Raw genomic sequence first — 20398 nt, forward strand, 5'->3', positions numbered from 1 at the left:
CCTCCACTCTTCATCAGAGCCACAGTCTTTATTTCTGCTTCGTCTGACTCGTTAGGATCATAAACTACACGACTCTGACACACATCACACGAGGACATATACAATCCATCATAGCCACAAGGTATGGAAGCCCAAAGTGGTCAAACACAATGAACTAAATTAGCACATGAATAAATCTCACTCATTCACTACATTTTAATTTAATTAATATCCTTTTTTTCTAAAGTCAGTTTTTAATTCATGGAGGCATTTTTTCAACGGGCTGAACTGAGGACAGAAGTTAGTGCCTGATAATTACTGATAATTACTGATAATTGCTGATAATTACTGATGTGCTGCACTGGATGCAGTGTTAATTAAAAAATAGATGAATATTGAAACTGACACAAATACTCATTAAATACTTGCTGATGAATTTTCTGCCAATCAATTAATTGACTAATAGTTTCAGATCTATGGAGGAAATGTAGCTTTGTGTACTGAATAACGCGTATGACTGTCCAATAGTGACACTACCGGGCTTCCATACTTTCACGTGATTCGTCGTTTCTGTCCTGACATCTGATTGGCTGCTGCGGCCGAGGCAGTGTTTTCAAGTTGCAGAACCCGGAAGTGAGAGGCTGAGCGGGTCGTAACTTTTATAATCCAGGGAAGTCTTTTTTACTTCATGACTACAGAGACGTGTAGTCGGAACCGCCAGCTCGCCGGAGTCCAGTCCGCCATGTTGGCCTCTCTGCAGCCGCTGACTTCCTGTTGATCGCGGACTCCGCTCATCACTCACGGACTCATCATGGACGACAGACGGACGCTGTGTTCGCTCATCGCCGCGCTGCTCCTCGTCGGTGTTCCGGTTCTGTTAGCGGCTCGGCGGCCTCACGTCGTCTTCGTCCTGGCCGATGACTTCGGCTGGTACGATGTCGGCTACCACCGCTCCGAGATCAGCACACCGAACCTGGACAAGCTGTCCGCCGCAGGAGTCCGCCTGGAGAACTACTACGTGCAGCCGCTGTGCACCCCCTCCCGGAACCAGCTGATGACCGGCAGGTACCAGGTACTCACACGTTACTATCATCAGATACTTATACTTCATCTGAGTATTTCCTTTTTCTGATTCTTGATCCTTCTGCTACGGTTTAGTTCAGTACGGAAGCCTGTTGCTGCCACTTCAGGAACACAAAACTGGACCGGTGTCACGTTACAATGTGAAGTTTATTGTTATTTTCATGTTATTACATCCTACAAACTTATCATAACACTGTTCTTCATTAACATTATTTATCTTATTATGTTTGATGCTTTAAACATGATAATAAAGCGTGAAACTATCTTGTTATAATGTTTTTTTAATTATTAATTATGTAGCTTATTAAATTACTTTATAACATTAAACTCCACTTGTCTTTTTCTGGTGTGGCAGCGAAATGCTTCTGTACTTTTTACCCTCCCACATTTATTTGATTGTTTTTGGTCCTTTGCAGATTCAGATGAATAAATAAATGATGATGCATTATTATGGATGTATATCTATTTACTGTGTATATAGAGATATAAGACTATTGAGGAAAAAGTCAATGCGTCAATAATTATGATATAATTAGTGGAAGAGGTTCTCAGATGTTAAAAAATACAGATACTCACAAACAAATACAGCTTCAACAAAAAGTCTTCCTTCAAAGGTCGGTCGCTCTGCTCTTTGTACCTCTAGTCACAGTGAACACCTCATAATAAAGTGATGTAAAATAATAAAAATGTATAAATGCCGTCACATCATCTTACAGCTGCTGCAGTAATACAGAGCTGCTCCCTACGTGTCTGCTGCTGCGACATGTGTATTTAATCTACTGAAAATGTGATTATGATAACAGATCACTGAAACACCACACATCTGCTGCTCACCTCCATCACCCGGCGAACGAGTGGTGATAATATCGTCTTTTGAGATATTTTGGCGGGTCAGTATCGTGATATAAAAGTCTGGATATCGCCCGAGTCTATGTGAAGCTCATCACCTCCTGACTGAGCCTCCACTGCTTCATGAGGAGGAGCTGACCCCAGAGCACGACTTTGGGTTTGTTCACTTTTCCATGTTTAGAAAAACTTCCCAGGGAAACAATAAAATCTAACTTGGACTCTGGTGGAAAGTAGAACAAGAGGACATAGTCTTCTCTTGTCAGGAAGTTTATTTCAACCGGTTTGTTTGCATCACCGTCACCACAGATGCTGCTTCCTCTTTCCTCTTCCTTCAGGGTGATTTTCAACACAGTTTATTTCCCAACGACGTGTCTTTGTTTTATGCTCGTCAGATCCACACAGGCATGCAGCACCAGATCATCTGGCCCTGTCAGCCGTACTGCGTCCCTCTGGAGGAGAAGCTGCTGCCCCAGCTGATGAAGGAGGCGGGGTACGCCACGCACATGGTGGGCAAGTGGCACCTGGGCATGTACAAGAAGGACTGCCTGCCCACACGCCGCGGCTTCGACTCTTACTTTGGTAAAATTCATTAAAGGAACAGTTCACCCAAACATTTAACTCAGTCATTGTCTCCTCTCGTTGAGCTCAGCAGGTTTCAGATTAAAAAAGGGTGTAAATAACGTCTTTGGGGCTTCTGGACACAAAACATAAATCTCTGGATGACTTCCTGTCCTCTTTGTGCTCCAGGTTACCTGACAGGCAGTGAGGATTATTACACTCACATGCGCTGTGTTCCCATCGCGGCTCTGAATCAGACTCGCTGTGCGCTGGACCTGCGGGACGGAGAGGAGGTTGCCACCGGATACAAAGGAGTGTATTCGACTGAGCTGCTCAGCCAGAGGGCCGTCAGCATCATTGAAAAACACACATCCACTGAGGTCACACACACACACACACACACACACACACACACACACACACACACACACACACACACATATACACACACACACACACACACACACACACACACATAGTGTCAGATTTGATTATCTACTACACACTGTATGTACTACATGCAGGTTTTTTTATCGTATACAGTTTTTGCTGTTAGTATTGAACAAATCCACAAATTTTGCCATTTTGCACCTGCAGGTCCGTCACTGGGACAAACAGACACGATGTTTTTTACACAAAGAAAGAAACAAACTTTATGTAGAACATTTGCTGAATTTACAAGAAGGCCCAAATAATGAATAATTTGTCAGAGACAGCGTTTCACAAAGTTTATAAGACCCCGTACACACGTAGCCGGGTATCTGCTAAAACGAATATATTTTTCTACGTTTGGACCTGTCATCCACATGAAAACGCATCATAAACGAATATTTAAAAAAACTCCGGGCAAAGTGAAGATTTGCGAATACTCCGTTTATGCATTTGCGTGTAGACAGAGATAACCGGAGTTTTGCGTTTTCGAACGTCACAATATGCGCCAAAACAACAACAAATCTGCTCTGACATCAAACGTGCGACCTTTGTTTACTGCAGAAGCATGGCTCCGAGTGAAAACTGTGGTGGTGTTAACTATTGTGCAGGCGCTGTTTACCTCTTTGATTTTACAAGCCCAACTACTGCTCCAAGAGCACAGGCGACGGATAACATTGCGTGACAATTTCCGTATGTCTCGGTCCTCACTCCTGTCGCTGTCGGAGTTATTACGTCCTCATATCGAGGGGCAGTCCACTGTCATGCGATCACCCGTCAGTGTGATTGAAAACGCAGATGTTCGGTTATGTGTGGAAGGGTTTTTTTCGAAAACGAGGTAGTGTGGATAAAATTTATTTAATAAACGGAGGGGGGGAGATATTCGGTTTTAACAATACCCGGCTACGTGTGTACATAGCCTAAATCTAAGTGCTGTATCGTAGTCAACTGGACTTGTTTCAGTTTCTTGAAGACGTGTCACCTCTCATCCAAGAGGCTTCATCAGTTCTCACTGACTGGAGGGGAGCTGCAGGCTTTAAAACTCTGTATGGGAGTCGTTAGGGCCACTTGTGGGTCGTTAACCTAACCGACCTTCATGTGGGTTGCTGAGGCTAGGTGAGCCCAGGTGTGAATGGTTGTTAAGCTGTCTGGGGGAGAGAGCTCAGTAGTGCATTGTAAGTGGGTGATAAGTGATGTCTTAGGCCACCTCCTCTGTTCAAAGCCAGTCCTTCCAGTTTGAGATAAATTATTTGACTCCTCTTTCAAACCATCTGTCTTTGAGGAGTAAAGGAATCCATCTATGTCAAACTGGAACGACTGAAACTCAGAGCTCACACGTGTCCTTAACAGCTCTGTAAGGACACTCCCACACGGAGTTGCTTACGATACAGCACCTTGATTTACTATGACCTGGATGACTGAGAACCTTCATCAACAACGTTTATAAAGTTTATCCTAACTCAACAAGTCACAACATTGCACGTTTTTTAAAGGGTGTCTGGTGACAATTTCCAAAGGTGAAAAAGAAGTAGCCTACATTCGTTACTGTTTACTGTATTTGTAAAAGTTGACATGTTTGGAGCAGCTGCAACTGTGAGCTGCTGCTCTGACGTTCATCCTTCAGTATATATTGTGATTGTTGTGTTTGTGCTGTGAGCTGCCACCTCCTCCTGCCAACAGGAAGTCTCTCTTTATCTTTCAGCCGCTCTTCCTCTATGCAGCGCTGCAGTCGGTCCACTCGCCGCTGCAGGTTCCAGCGCACTACGAGGCCCCCTACAGTTTCATCAAAGACCCCCATCGCAGGGCGTACGCCGGCATGGTGTCGGCCATGGACGAGGCGGTGGGCAACATCACTCTGGCTCTGCAGCAGAGAGGACTGTGGGACAACACCGTCCTCGTGTTCTCTACAGGTCAGAGACATGTCACCAAGATAAACACCCTGACACCAAACTGTCTTCTAGAGCAGAAATGTTCAGTGTGGGTGAGGAAATATTGGTTTTGCGTTAGAAAAATGTAATGACATGTTTTGTAGTGTGAGAATCCTTCTGACCACCGGGTGGCAGTAGAGGAAAGGTCATAATTAGTAACTGATTGATATCCATCTTCTAATGATCCCAAACTGTTCCTGTTCAGGACAAAAATATAAATAATTTAAATAACACTTTGTAAAGAAATCAATCAAGTGATGTGCTTCTCCGCTTTAACTCTCAAAGTTATATCCTTCATTGTTATTTTCATTTTCCAAATATTTATGGACCCACTTCATATTCACATAATGTTAACAGAGACACACTAACAAGATTAAAATAAAACAACAGCAAAAACAAACAAAACATTTACAAATCACCTAAAACAGACAAGCTCGACCTCATCGTCCTGATATATTGATTACTGCTTACCTGATAGTATATATTTATATTTATATTTGTATATATATATATATTTACTATAAATGAAAATAAATCCAACAGAAATCTTTTTGCTGGTCGACACCCAAAACAAAAGTGAGTATAACACAAGATGGGACCTTTAAACCACGTACATGTTGCAGTCAGAGGTTTGCTGAAGCACTTGATTAGAGTTGACTTCTTCCGTTTCATCGTGAGACAGCGAGCTCTACACGTAGACGGGATAATCGGGCGGACGCCTGTGGGAATGTTAACATATTTCCCACAGCTGTTATTTTTTCTCTCTCATAGTGTGCCAGTGTAGAAACCAAATCACAGAGTGCAAAGCAAAGAGCAATTACATTTTATGTCCTCACATCAAAGCCAGTTTTCCTGGGCCGAGAGGCGTTCAGGTGATTCAGGTGGTTTATTGAATTAAAGCATCAGAGAGTCAGAAAACACGTTTTATAACACGACAGGGTCAAGAGGGAACGTGGAGCAGATATTATTCTGTGTTTAGTGTTTCTGAGGGTTTTCAGTCGTTCTCCACAGACGCAGCGCCGGCTTCACCGAACATATCGCATGTAATACTCTGGTTGTCCACTAGAGGGCATCGTTCTGTTGTATTTGTTCGGTCTGTGTCGGTGGAGGCAGGATGTGGACATTTACAGAGAGGAATCACACTGAAGGAAAACATCTCTTCACACACATCACTGGAAAATAGTTTAACCTTGAAAAAGTATCTGTAAAGACTTCAGACGAGCTTTCAGCATCATGTAAACATGCGTCGGCTCTCAGGTTTCCACATGTGGAACTGGTAATGAATTGCACGTGAGGTAGGTAACTCCTTTGAGGGTTATTTTTAGGGCTTTTAAAGGGTAATTATGGGACCGGAACAATGCTGTGAAAGTAAAGTGAGAGGTTTTTGGGCTGCGGTAGGTGCTTCATTGTTCTTCCACACATCTGCTTCAAAAGGATTCAGAAACCCAGCGAGCAGAGACGCAGACGACAGTTCTGTGTCCGTCTGTAGAAAAGATGCCCACTGAAGAGCCAGAGACAACGTCTTATTTTTCTTTTCAACGTACAGCATCGATGTCCAAGTGTAGGGTGGAGTATGAGGGCCACACTGAGGGAAAAAAATCAGAGGCTTCAAGTCGAAAAATATTATATTATAAAGAAAAATCGTAATTTTACGAGGAAAAGACAACTTTATTTGTCAAAGTCTCAATTTTATGGCCCTAATACTTGTCGTACTGTCGTAGTCGTGACATCTTACAGGGTTCAAACTTCTTACGTTGTCATTTTGGACTTATTTTCTTCTTCAGTTACAGACGTCTAATGTAAACTAAAGAAACCAAAATTTAGTCCATGCAGCAACAACAGGGTGGAATCAAACCTTCAACCTCAACCTCATGATCCACGCAGTCTACCAGGTGAGCTGTTCATCACCTTTACTGAAGAGCATGTTTGCTCATCCAACCGTCATCAGGTGGGTAATTGTTCCTCGGTCGGATGAGCAAAACATCTTTAATAGAGCTGATAAATAAACCTCGACCAGGTGATTATTATTATTATTATTATTATTATTATTTATCAGCACTTGTCCAGCGTTCAGTAGTGAATAGTTTCACATCTGAAACTGAGGGAAACTACTTCCTGCTTCACTTTGTGTAACACCTGACTCCACAAACATCACTTATCAGGACAGATCAGTGGCTTTATTAGTCATATCTCCGCCTATTAATTGAACATTTTCTCATGTTGAAGCTGTTATCGCTGACCCACGTGTGTCAGGCGTAAATCAATGAGCCTGAACCCTGAAATTCCTTCATGATGAAACGTTACTGTAAGAAAACGAGGAGCGAGCCGTCCCGTGGAGAGAGAGCAGCTTGAGAAAGCATTAACGGGGCAGACGGTCTTTTCCAGAACAGTGCGGGAATCGGGACAGACTACTTCCTGGACTTGCATGACTCTCTGCTGCTGAAAGGGGAGCCCTGCCGCGATGTGATTGGTCAAAGTGTGTTTATACTGGACAGACGTGCTGGGATGATGACAGTCAGCTGAACCGCCTGTGTGTGCACTTGTGTAATGGTTGGATATTATACAGCAGCAGTTTGTGTCAGTGGTTCTCAGCCTTTTTCCTTAAGAGACACCGTTTCTATCATCGAGTGAACTGACTCATATTTTATGGATATTTCATTTTATATTCGATGCAAAACATTAACAGCACAGAAATACTGATAAACTGTCAAATCAACCCAAACTGTAAAATGCAATAACTGCAGGAGGTTTGAGGAAAACAAGTGATCTGGATGAATTCGATATTTAATCAGACTTGAGTTTTCCTGAAGTTTTAGGAACTTTTTTTAACAACCTCACAAACTTACCAGCCTTCTTTTCTGACAAATTCAGGGTTTTCTTCTCTCTGACACTTGGCTGTTGTTTCTTTAGCTCTGCTTTAACAGCGAACTTTCTTTTTCTTTGTCTTTATCCTCTGAGATTTATTTAAAGTGTCTATCTTAAATAGAAAACGTATCATGACTCTGATTTTACATCGAACGTCGATTGAAATGAGCTTTTGATTTCGGTCATCGACATCTAAATCAGATCTGTGATTGTCCCTGTTCATCCTTCTCCCTCCACCGCACACTTAGGAGACTGTACAGCTAGCTTAGCGTTAGCCTGCAGCGTCACTTCCAGACTCTTCTCCTGAGTTAAATGTCTCAACAACTGTTTGATGGATTGCTGTGAAATAAGGCTGCATGACATGTGATCATTTTGACAGATGTGATTTAGTGATGATGATCATTTCTGCATCACAGTTTTCATTTTAAAATCCTGATGATGTGATGTTTGTTGAAGCCCTGTAGGTCAGGACGTCTCTGCAGCTCTACAGGACTTCACTATAATGCTGTTTGTCACATTTTACCTTTACCATGTGGATATTGCACCTGTGCAGCCCCACAGGTTACTGATTTAAAATCTCTCTGGTTCGTCTGGTTGTTGGACAGATAACGGCGGTCAGACGCTGTACGGTGCCAGCAACTGGCCTCTGCGAGGGAGGAAGTGGTCTCTGTGGGAAGGAGGGATCCGTGGCGTAGGATTCGTCGCCAGCCCGCTGCTGAAGCAGCCGGGAACCGTCAGCCGCGAGCTCATCCACATCTCTGATTGGCTGCCAACTCTGGTCGGCCTGGCGGGAGGGAGCACCAACGGGACGAAGCCGCTGGATGGATTCAACGTGTGGGACTCGATCAGGTGAGCGTCTCTTTGTGCCTCTTTCCCATCCTTCGCTCCAACTCTCCCTGACCCGGCGTCTCCTCTCGCCGGAGCCCCCGCTCCCTCAATAAGCCCTTTGTTACTGCGGCAATAGGAGCTCAAAGAGGAGGAAATACCATCAGTCATTCTCACACAAGTCTGTAGTCCTCCCGTCCCTTTCTTTTTTCTCTGCCCTTATCCTCTCTCCATCCCACAGCTCTGCCTCTGAGGCCGATCAAAGCCGGCTGTGGATCACTAATTAGTTTAGCCACAAATCCTTTTATGTGGCAACATACCTGAGATGTTTAAGTTCCTTTATACTTAATATATTCAGTTATGTGTAGTTGATTTTTTTGTTTTGGAGAACTTTGCAAAGAAACTGTTATTGACTGAAAGGACCAGTTCACCCAAAAACCTCCTCCCTCCATGCTGATGAAAGTCAGGTGAAGTCAGGTGAAGTCTGGAGCTTCACAGTAACACAGAGTTGCAGCATTTTGCTAAACAACTGAAGCAGCTGGAGACTTGACTCTGTTTTACTGTGAAGCTCCAGAAATGTTTTTGTGGACTATGAAACGTCACCTGACTTTCCATCAGCGTGGAGGGAGGAGATGATGACTGGAGTTTTATTTTTGGACGAACTGTTCCTTTAATAAGAACGCGTGTCGGACCGCAGCTGAACTCTCCATGTTAGCTTGTGAACAGCTCGTCACTGGAGCTGTCGCAGTCCTGTGTGACTGACACATTATATTTGTAAACTAAATGTGGACACAGTGAGGAAGGTGAAATTGAGGGCTGCAGCAGAAAATCAAGGCTCAGCCCGGACCACAAACTACCACTCACAGCCTGCACTTGACTCGATTGGCTGACGCACGTCAGCTGACCGCCGGCTGCTGGCGTTGCCGTGTGAGCAGCACAACGACGCACGGCAACGACTGCTGTTTGTTTACAGCTTCATCTCGTTTCTAATTGGCCGTCCTGTTTGAGAAAACAGCAAAAATGAAACGGGGACTGAAGCTGAGAGCAGCAGAGAGCGAGAGTTATTTTAGTTGTGTTATCAGACACTGTGGTCAGTGAGAGCAGTGTGTTTTCTCTGTGGTGGAGTGCGGTCGCAGCATATGACTGCCTGGTGAACAGCGGCCAGCTGCTTTAGATTTACAGATCCCAGTGGATTTTACAGTGCATGAGTCAGACAGCGTGCTGTGTGTGTGTGTTGTGTTGTGTTGTGTTGTGTATCCATATGTTGAAGAGTCACACTGCTTTTTATCTTACAGCAAAGGCTTCGCCTCGCCCAGACTGGAGCTGCTGCACAACATCGACCCTCTGTACAACGACATCGCTCCATGTAAGTTCACGAGTCCGTCTGAACTGTCAGCAGGACACAAAGTATTAAGACCTGATACCTGAAGAGGAGCTCACACTGTGTGTACATGTGCAGTAAATCTGATCCTGTGAAGTACAAACATCATCTGACACAAGGTGCAGAGCAGAAACTGCAGAGGTGTGAAAAGTCCTCACGTCCTCTCCTCCAGGAGAAGTTCAGATACTTGTGTAAAAACAGACTCTGGTAAAAGCAGAAGTACTGATTCAACATTACTCCAGTAAAAGTAATCGAGTACAGGCTCTGACATGTACTCGGAGTATCAGAGTAAAAAGTCTCCCTCTGAAGGACATTTGTGGTCAAAGCTAACTGAAGCTCACGTCACATTAATATAATTCAAAGATTATTAAAGTTAAAGGTAGAGTCAGTAGGATTTGTCCCAGCTGTTCCTGAACGCACCACAAAGAGTTCAGATGTTGTGTTCAGATGTAGAGAGGGAAAGTCTCAGAGATACTCAGGTACAGTACAGATACCTGAAACATGTACTGAAGTACAGTAATGAAGTATTTGTACTTTGTTACATGTCACGCTGTCACGCTCTCTTAACCTGCCAGTGTTAGCAGCAGATGTTTGTGAACACGCTAACCATTGAACTAGTAAACACAACATCACCAGACTCCCTTAACAAATGCTGTGATTTTAGGAGTTGTTTCATGAGGAGAAACTCAACAAACATTATGAAACTCTGTCTCTGACAGATTCTGAATCATTGTCTCCTTCTGGTAAATTCAGCATTAAATGAAAACAGTCAGTTGTTTGTTTCCTTGTACAAAGTGTCAGTTTGTGGCAGCATGGCTGTACCAGCCTGTCTGCTTCTGTGTCTAAAGTGCTAAAGTCTCACCTGCCAACATTTAGCAGCTGTTTGAACACACTGTTTACACTGATTTCACCATTTACACTCAATTTATGAAAGAAGAAACATTTTATTGATCTAAACATGTCACATTTTACAAACACACTGAACAGTAACCAGTATAGGCGACTTCTTTGCTGCTTGTGGGGAACGTCACCAGACTCCCTTTAAAAATCAACCAAATGTAGTGAGTTGTGGAGTTTTGGAGAAACTTTATAAACTTCGTGAAAAGTTACATTCTCACCAGTTAACTCAGCCTGCACGTCTCCGCACAGACACATGAAAACATGTTGAAACCATTTGAACCACTCTTCATGTGCCGGTGACGACAATTTGATAAATCATGTTGAGGTGATGGAAACCTCATGTTACCTCTCCTCCTCTGTGTGTGTGTGTGTGTGTGTGTGTGTGTGTGTGTGTGTGTGTGTGTGTGTGTGTGTGTGTGTGTGTGTGTGTGTGTTTCTACGTTTCTAATGTTGTAATTCTGCTGTTTTCTCTTTTTTCCCCCCGACATGGCCACGAGTATCAAGGGCTCATTGTTTGAACCAGACATCTTGAATCTAATTAACTGAGGCCTGAGAATAGCTCGTTACATAACATTTGACTAAACTCACATTAACGTATTAGACATCGACGTTACGTTTGTTATGAGTGTTTGAAATTTGTTTGAGCGGATTAAAAGGTCACGAGGAGGTCGTCGCTTTATGAAATGTGTGCACATGATGTTTTCATTTCGTGATCCTGTGAAAAGTAATTTTTCATGAAGATGATCATCAGTCATACGTTATCTGAATCGCTTAAGAAAACGCTCCATTAATGAGCTTTATTCTACTCATATTTCATGTTTTAGTGATTATTGTACCTCATAAAATGCCGTTTGTTATTCTGTTTACATCTGAGGAATGCTGATAGCACAGGGTGGAAATCATAATCAGTCGCTGTTGAATCAGTCAACAGGGGTGAAATCGGAGACGGTGTGTGTGTGTGTGTGTGTGTGTGTGTGTGTGTGTGTGTGTGTGTGTGTGTGTGTGTGTGTGTGTGTGTGTGTGTGTGTGTGTGTGTGTGTGTGTGTGTACAGTTTAAACTCTGTGATTGTCGGGAGGTTTCCAGGATGTGGGTCATGTGACGGCCCCGACACAGTGGAGTGGCCTCTTGTTTAACCACTTCATATTAGGTGGTCCTGGTCCTGGTCCTGGTCCTGGTCTGACGACAATATTTCTGACTCATTCAGAAATGGTACAGGAGTTTTTCTTGTGCTGAAATGTTTCACGGAGGTCCTGTAATGTGTCGTCATAGAATAGATCCACCACAGGGTCACATTATTCATCCAGTTCAGGGCTTTTCTCCTCTTCTAGCATGTATTCAGTAACAAGGTAACGGTTTCATTTGTCCGTCTGCCGCTACAACATCCAGGAGAGTCAGAGAGAGAGGAAGGAAGTCGGAGAACGAGACGAAACATAACGTGAAGAAGACTTTGAAACATCACCTCGTCTGAGGACATGGAGCCCTGGTTGTTTAATGTTGTGTTCACCACCAGTTTAACTGCAGGATCATTAGTGAAACAGCCAGATTACTTTACTCAACCTCTGAGTGAACTCCGCATTCAGCAGAGACTCTGGTTCTGGTTCTGGTTCTCTCTCTCCTCTCTGTAACCTTGTGTTCATGAAGTAAAGTCCATTTCCCCTCCAGCTCCAGTCAGCATTCAACATTACAGAACAGAAACACCCGACAGTGGAGGTCACCTCCGGATCACTGCTGCAGTCAGGCCGATAAACAGGAGTGAAGATAAATCCACTTTTTAGTCCCACAAGTTACAAACTCATCTCTGAGCTCTCCTCCCGTCGCTGAACGTCTCCGGATCAGATCTGCTTCTGTGTTACACACCGAGTGCGAGTAGAAACGAGGTTGACTTGGTGGTGAGACCACAACATTAAAGTAGTGGGCTTTAAAAAACACAAAACACTGTGTTAAGACGCTAAAATGCTCAGTGGAGCTGGGGTGATGATTCTCTGTGGGTTTGTAATTTAACTTTACATCAAAATAATGACAATGAAATGAAATGAATAGTAAACAAAGTCATTAAGAACTGCTGGGAACACGTCCATATAGCCTCTGTTTAAATTCATCTTTACACTGATTTATAGCATTTTTCGAGACGCAACTGTTTATACAACTGAAGCCAGTTGAGCTCAAGTTGTCCTCTGACTTCACTGCTGGGCGTTACCATCTAAATCATTTGGATGATAACAGTGAAGAACAACACTGCAGCTTTACAAGCTTTTGTGTTTTTGTTTGAATCTTTCTTGTCGGCCGCGGCAGCGACAGCCAGCTCCTCCTGAGACATTCCAGCCTGAGATCCCTCTTTCATTTGGTCTTTCTATGAACCAGCCTCTCTTTCAGACCCTGCTCTCCTTCGGTCTCTCTTCATGCTCCTTTCAGTTTCTCTGTTTAACTCATGAAAAGGCCTCGTACCCTTTCTACATACTTTCTCCTTTCAAGTTTCAGAATCCCTCCTCCGTGCTCTGTGTGAGGAGAGGGATCCCGACTAAATGGGTCACAGAGGGGTCCCTGAACTTCTCGCTTGTCGACAGAGAGACCCTGGACTCGGCCCAGGCCTTAAATCACCCCCAAATTTCCCCTCCGTGCTCCTCTGCCCTCTCTGGGTCTCTCCTCTTCCCCTCCCTCCTTCCTCCTGAGCCCATTCGTAGGTTCTCCTGCTGTGGATCCAGATGAGCGAGGCCGGCTTTCAAGAAATGGATGGTGTGTGTGTGCGTCGGGGTTTGAGGCCCCTTTCCTGAAAGGAGCAAGAGAAGAAGAAGAGCCAGAGCCTCCCAGAATAAATCCAACCCTGATGTCCACAGAGCCCAAATCATTCATCATCCCACCTGCTTACATAACGGCACTGACACCTGATGACTGTTACTGTTGTTCTGCGAGGATCTGAGCTCTGCCAGTCTGTTGTTTACACAAAGCTGTGATCACATTGAGCAACCCAGCTCAGTGCATGTGAGAACAATTAAGATACCCACATGTCATTTGCGCAATGATCAGTGAAGAACTCAGTGTCACAGCTTTTATCGTGCGGTTGCAGAAACGCTGAGATCGGAAATGCTTTAATTCTGCAGTCATGTCGATGTGGTCGGGTCGACTCTATAAAACCAGCTCCGATGGGAACGTGGGATCTGAGTGGGTGGGGATCTGTCCATATGCTAAGAATGTGAGGAAATACTTGTTTTTGACGGCGTCAGGACGCCAAAATTACTCCCAAATCTGACTAATCGGGACCATATTGTCGGGGTCAACCATGGCATGAACCTGAGAATACTCTCAAGGCCGGATCTGCACTTTCTTAGAAAGTGTGTGCTCACGTCTGGGAGATATTTTCCATAAGAACAGAAAATACCTCGTGGTGCTGCAGAAGCTTCTGAACATCCTCAGAACAAAGGGTCAATTATTTACTTTGAGCTTATGAAACTTATAAAATGATGCCAGTTGAGAGCTGTGACCCTTATTCCTCATTTACTCACTGTTTTTAAATCTGACCAACTGTAAAGAGGACCGACAACCCAACTAACAACCCAACCAACAAACCAGCAAACCAACTGACAAACCAACCAACCAAGCAGCAAACCAACCGACAAACCAACCAACAAACCAACCGACAAACCAACCAACCAACCGACAAACCAGCCGACAAAAACCAACCAAGCAGCAAACCAACCGACAAACCAACCAACCAGCAAACCAACCAACCGACAAACCAACCAACAAACCAACCGACAAACCAACCAACCAACCGACAAACCAGCCGACAAACCAACCAACCAACCGACAAACCAGCCGACAAACCAACCAAGCAGCAAACCAACCGACAAACCAACCAACCAGCAAACCACTCAACCAACCAACCAACCAGCAAATCAACAACAAACCAACCGACAAACCAACAGAAATTAAAACAGAAATATCAAATTCATGCTTTCTTTTATTTTTAATATTATTTTCGGTGCGTTTAATAGGATATTAATGAAGTTATTAATGATTATTGCTCTCTTTGTTTATACTTCACAGTTTCGGTCCTCCGTACTGCACTTGTAGCTAATCATTCATTGTGTTTGGCAGAAATAGAGGACTTGGTGCTGAGTTGAGCACATTACCACCTTATTGGTCACATTCCTCCGGTCCAGAGCTCCTTTAATTTGAGGAAATTCATAAGTACAACAATGTCTGTTCTTAAAGGGAAGGATTGTTTTGAGCCTCTCACTTGCTGCTGTGTCACTGTTGATTTTACTGCTCAAACAGACGTCTTTCTTATTGGTATATTTGTTTTCACACCTTCACTTGACACTGGCTGTGATTCCCAGGTATGCACTGGAGCTTGGTGCCAGTCTGTCATCCACAGAGGGCTTTTGTTTCCAGTGGTAGTCTAATACCATCTTAATCAGCAGTTTCTAGTTTTAAAAAGAAATAAAATGGATGACCTCCACGATCAGCTCCGTCCTCTGCTCTCCGCAGGTCCTGGCACCAGGCGTCAGTTAACTTTGGCTCAGACGGTCAGCTCTGGCTTCAATGTGTCCATTCACGCCGCCATCCGATCCTCCAACTGGAAGCTGCTGACTGGATACCCAGGTCAGTATCTCCTCTCACCAGTAATGACATGTTTAGTCTGAGTGGGAAGCGGAAAATCAGGCACAGACACACATTCACTTCTTATCTCTGCTAATCACAAGTATTCAGAGCCTTTCACTTAAACTGGCACGAGAAGAGTTTTTTACTTTAAGGTCTCATTACGAAGGTCTGTAGAATAATGAGACCATCAGTGCTTCGATCCGTTCCCTGTAAAGCTCACTTTCACTGCCACTGGGCACGAAATCTGTGAAAGTGAAGGCTGCCTCTTGATACCGGCACGGCTGGCACCTTTTCTTTCTGCCTTCATGTCTCCATTATAAACCGAATGAATGATTAAACTCTCATTGTGTCCTGTGTTGTTAGTCGACGTTACCCTGAGAAAAACAGAAAGCCGAGACGTTTTGAAGTAATACGCAGCGGCAGGTTTCAGTCGAACGATATTGAATCATAAAAGATCTTTTTCCTGGAGATGTGGCTCTGAAATTATCACCTGCCAGGCAACAAATGAATTTCTACTGTAATTGAAATATTCCAAACTGAATGGATATTTAATTGAATCACATCAGGAAATCAGTGTTGATACGCAGCTCCATCCACAGCTCCAACAACTCACTGAAATAAAATATGACGAGGGGCCCAAACGAGACAAAAGTTGTGAGCTTCTGGTTTAAAATGTTAATCTGAGAAGTAACTACAGCTGTCTGGTAAATGTAGTGAAGGTAAAAGTACATCTCTCCTGTTTTGTATTGTAGAAGTATCAAGTAGCTTTAAAAAGAAATGCTACCTAGAAATTGTAATTAAATACAGTACTTGAGTAAATGTACTGAGTTTACTTTAATGTCCTCCATCTTGTTTCCTGCAGGTTGTGACATTTGGTTCCCGCGGCCGGGCCACAACAGCTCAGAGTCGAGGTCCTCAGAGGAGGATCCACTGAAGCCCGTGATGCTGTTCGACGTAGAAAAAGATCCGGAGGAGAGGAACGAGGTGTCCGCTCAGTTCCCCACAGTGGTGGAGTATCTCCTCACTCGGCTCCAGCACCACCAGAAAAGCGCTCTGCCGATAAACTTCCCCGCCGATGACCCCAGATGTGACCCGGGCCCCACTGGAGCCTGGGGACCCTGGGCTTAGATGACAGTGATGAAGCTTTGTTTACTGAGTTTACTGTGAATCACAACAGCTGGAATCTGATTTGTCGAGACGAATGAAGTTATAGAAATTTATATCAACGTAAAGATTTCAGGACACAATTATTTGAAACATGCAGATTTTAAAAAAACAAAACAAAAAGAAATGTTGTGATCGACTTGATCTTTTTCCTTCTGAGTCGTAGAGATGCTCAGACATTAATTGATTGATGGACGCTGCCGTCCTCATTGATCTGTGTCCGCTCTGGTTTCTTGAAAGTGATTACGTGAAGTTGCACATGTTGCTGATCGTTCCTGCTGTTTCAGGTATTTGCACCTCGTTTATCTACAGTTGAGAAGCTGCAGGCTGCTTTTATGTGTCGAACGCAAAGTCACAGAGACGAGAGGCTGTTTGAACCCTGAGAGAAATGTTTCACCAACCGAACTCTGGTGTCTTGGTGAAGGTTTTTCACGACCGTACAGGAGAAAGTAAAGACTTAGATGTGTTTAAAAGAGAAAAGAGTGGATTTTTATTAAACAATTAATATTTTATATTGACGATGGATAAAAGGAATATATATATTGTAAAAGGAGTTAATTTTACATGACAAACCCACAGAGAATTATCAACAGATGCACCTTTTTTAGCATCTTTCAGCTCTTTGTTTTGGTTACAGATCTCAGCTCTCATCTTTTCCACCAGCAGTAGGAACCTGCTACAGCATACGGACACAGTTAGAGACTAGCTGGTGAACACAGTGGAGCGACCTTTGTTTAATTGTGATGAGCAGCTGAAGACATGTTCTTTATTTCTGCTTGAAATGATCAAACATTTGCCTGGATTGAAACCAACATTTCAACTTAAATACAACTTAGCAGGAGACACTACAGGTGACAGAGGTAAAAAACTTAACTACTAGATATCACCATGACACTTCCCCAGTTGATTACTTACATTAAAGGTGCGATATGTAAGGATCTTACTTCAAAACATTAAAAAATTAACAATTTTCAACAGAATGTGAAGCGTTGACGTTATGTCGAAAGACATCTCTGTATTGTGTTGCAGAGACAACTGAAGTTAGCGTGCTAATCAGCGAGCACTAATTACGCACATTTCCAGAACAGAAATCAGATCATTGGATGAAGCCGTCTTTCATGTTGTGGACATATTAGAGTCAAAGGTTTTTACAGAGGATATTTTGGATATCTCTTTTTATCTCTCTATAAATCAGAAAATACTAACAGCCATAAAAAACACATTTTGTCCATGTTTTAAGGAATACAATGTTCTATAATCATTTTAAATGATCCAGATATTTTAAATAAAGTTTAAATATGCAAATGTGGCTCAGTAATTAAATATGCACCTATTTGTATGAATGTCCAGAACAGAAATCTGAACTAAAATAAAAACCTAAGTTTGTATTTTAGACGTTTTCTTTCCACTCGTCTGAAAAAAGACATGTTATAGAACAAAAAACAAAAATTGACCAGAGCATTCAAACATGTTTCACCTGTAGAGTCTCCTCTTAAATCTGCTGCCCCGTCTGTGGACTTTGTTACCAGCTGCTGGACCACAAAAAAATCATTTTCCCTCTTAGATGTCTGTCGGTAACTACGTGTGACCGAATCACGGTGCAGCGTCCAAAGTGCTGAGGTCACAGTTGTGAGCTGGAGGCCGAAATCAGGAGAGCAAATATTTGACTTCCATTGATCAGGAGGCCAGAAACAAACACATGGCTCCAAATAAATGCTAATGTGGCTCTGTATCTGCTGGATGTTTACACAGGAAACTGTTTGCTACCATGTTAGCCTTATCTGTATCAGGTGATAATGTGTCAGTGTTTACAGCGTGTCGTATTCCCCCTGAATGACCAAAGAATGAATTCAACTGTGTTTTTAAAATTAATATCGTGCACACAGTGACTGCACTGTCTGGAAAACAAATGATACAGAATAAAGAAGCCAAAATGTTGCGAAAGTGTCACACTGGGTCTAATACTCAGATCATTTAAATGCTTTTTTAAGGTCACTCGTTTCTCTTCTCGTTCTCTTAAAGTTAGTGAGTAGGTGCTAAATGTGTTAGCAGTGTATTTCTGTTTCCAGGTTGAAAATGTGAAGAATTTCTCGTGCACTTCAGCGATCCTTTCTGTTGTGGCTTCAGCAGCAACGCCCACATGCCAGACGGTCGTGAACGCACAGTTCTCACGGAGCTGATTTAGACAGAGTTATGGTGATAAATTTTCGCCGCTGCTGTGGAGAATGATTTAATCCCACATATTTGATCGGTCAGAGTCACCACATGACAGAAAACCAACACGCTAAAGGGTAAAAAAAATCTGATACTTCCAAAGGGATCATTTGCATTTTCGGATTCTTAGCGAGAGAAACTAATTTCCTCGAAACATACTCCCAGTTTGACCTTTGGCCCCGCGGTGATTGACCTCCCATTGGCAGCAGCGTGCAGACTGCCACAGGAAATGCTCCCTGCAGAGAGTGGGCGGCCCCGTCCTAATGTGGGCTGTGACCTCTAACCTGCCATGTGAATTGATTGGCAGCTGAGCGAGGCAAACAACAATGATGGTTACTGTGGAGAGTCATGTGACACTGCAGGTCGCTTGTGTCACCGACTCTGGTTTCCTTAAAAATGTGCCTTTATGGAACAATTGTTAGACATCGCACCACGAGGTCAAAGCTCACGATGTTCATGTTGTTTGGTCATTTTTAAAACAATGAAATGAAATAAAAAACTTTCACTAAACTACATTTCACACAACTAGTAAACGAATAGATGGACATTTTGTAAAAAATGCCTTTTCGCTTTCTTTGAGACTTAGATGAGAAGATTTAATCACTCTTGTGTCTGTATGCTAATAATGAAGCTACAGCCAGGAGGCCGTTAGCTTAGCTTAGCATGAAGACTGGAAACTGATGGGAACAGCTAGCCTGGCTCTGTTCAAAGGTTATGCTCACGATTTAACATATTTTCTGGCAAGACGTCTGGAAACTGTTTGGAGAAGAGCAGAAGAAAAACATTTCCTCTTTAAACTTCAAACATGATTTCATTTAAATGACTGTTTGAGCATCAACAAGGTAAAATAATCCAATATTTAACTAAAAAGAGAAAAGAAAGTCCAGAAAATTAATATAGATTTGTGTATCAACACCTGACGTGCCAGATCGTTTGTTACACAGAACGATCTGGCAAATCCTCCATTGAAACTGTTTGGAGAAGGGAAGGCACTTTCAAAAAAGCAAATATTTCCTATTTAAACTTCAAACATGGTTTCATTGAAATGACTGTTTGAGCTGGAGTCCAGAAAATGACCTGATCGTTTGTTACACAGGACGATCTGGAGGCACTGGAGACATTTGTGATAATGTAAAAACTCAACTCAAGGCCCGCTTCCTGTTTCTTTAAAAGATATGCAGAGTGATATGCAGAATTATTGCACATTATATCTTTAAAAAAACAGGAAGTGGGCCTTGAGTTGTTGTTTTTATTGTCAAACTACTGTTGATGCTTAATTAATGAGTGTGTTCTGAGATTTTGGGTCGTTTCACTGAATTATTTATCTAGTGTCAGTCCAGCCCATATGGCCCGCCCGAGGCAACTGAGTGATGCCACTAACATGTTTAAATTTTAAAAACCTGATCTGTTGTTTTGTTTTTGTTTTTTTGTACATTGTATTGTTTTTTTTTTATAATAAGTGGTTTCTAATGTGACGACTGTAAGTGTGTATGTGCTTATCTGCCAACGTGGCTGTTAGATGGAACTTAAACTGGGATTTGGGTGACGGGCGACTACCAGAATACCACATGATTATTTTATGTTTCTGAGAAAGCATGTCGGATATTTCTGAGGCTATAA

At 43.0% G+C, this 20398-nt stretch overlaps 1 protein-coding gene across 1 annotated transcript; it reads left to right on the forward strand.

The window, feature by feature from the left end:
- The first annotated feature begins 216 nt into the window (after nt 1-216).
- Nucleotides 217-18514, forward strand: arsb (arylsulfatase B). Its single transcript, XM_084383456.1, has 8 exons — nt 217-1051; nt 2304-2490; nt 2659-2849; nt 4601-4808; nt 8297-8540; nt 9812-9882; nt 15287-15400; nt 16263-18514. The coding sequence occupies exons 1-8, from the start codon at nt 791-793 to the stop codon at nt 16526-16528; spliced, it is 1542 nt and encodes a 513-aa protein (XP_084239582.1). The 5' UTR covers nt 217-790; the 3' UTR covers nt 16529-18514.
- The last annotated feature ends 1884 nt before the right edge of the window (nt 18515-20398 follow it).

This window comes from Pagrus pagrus (assembly GCF_965226575.1).
Source record: "Pagrus pagrus genome assembly, chromosome: 19".
In the NCBI taxonomy this organism is placed as follows: domain Eukaryota; kingdom Metazoa; phylum Chordata; class Actinopteri; order Spariformes; family Sparidae; genus Pagrus; species Pagrus pagrus.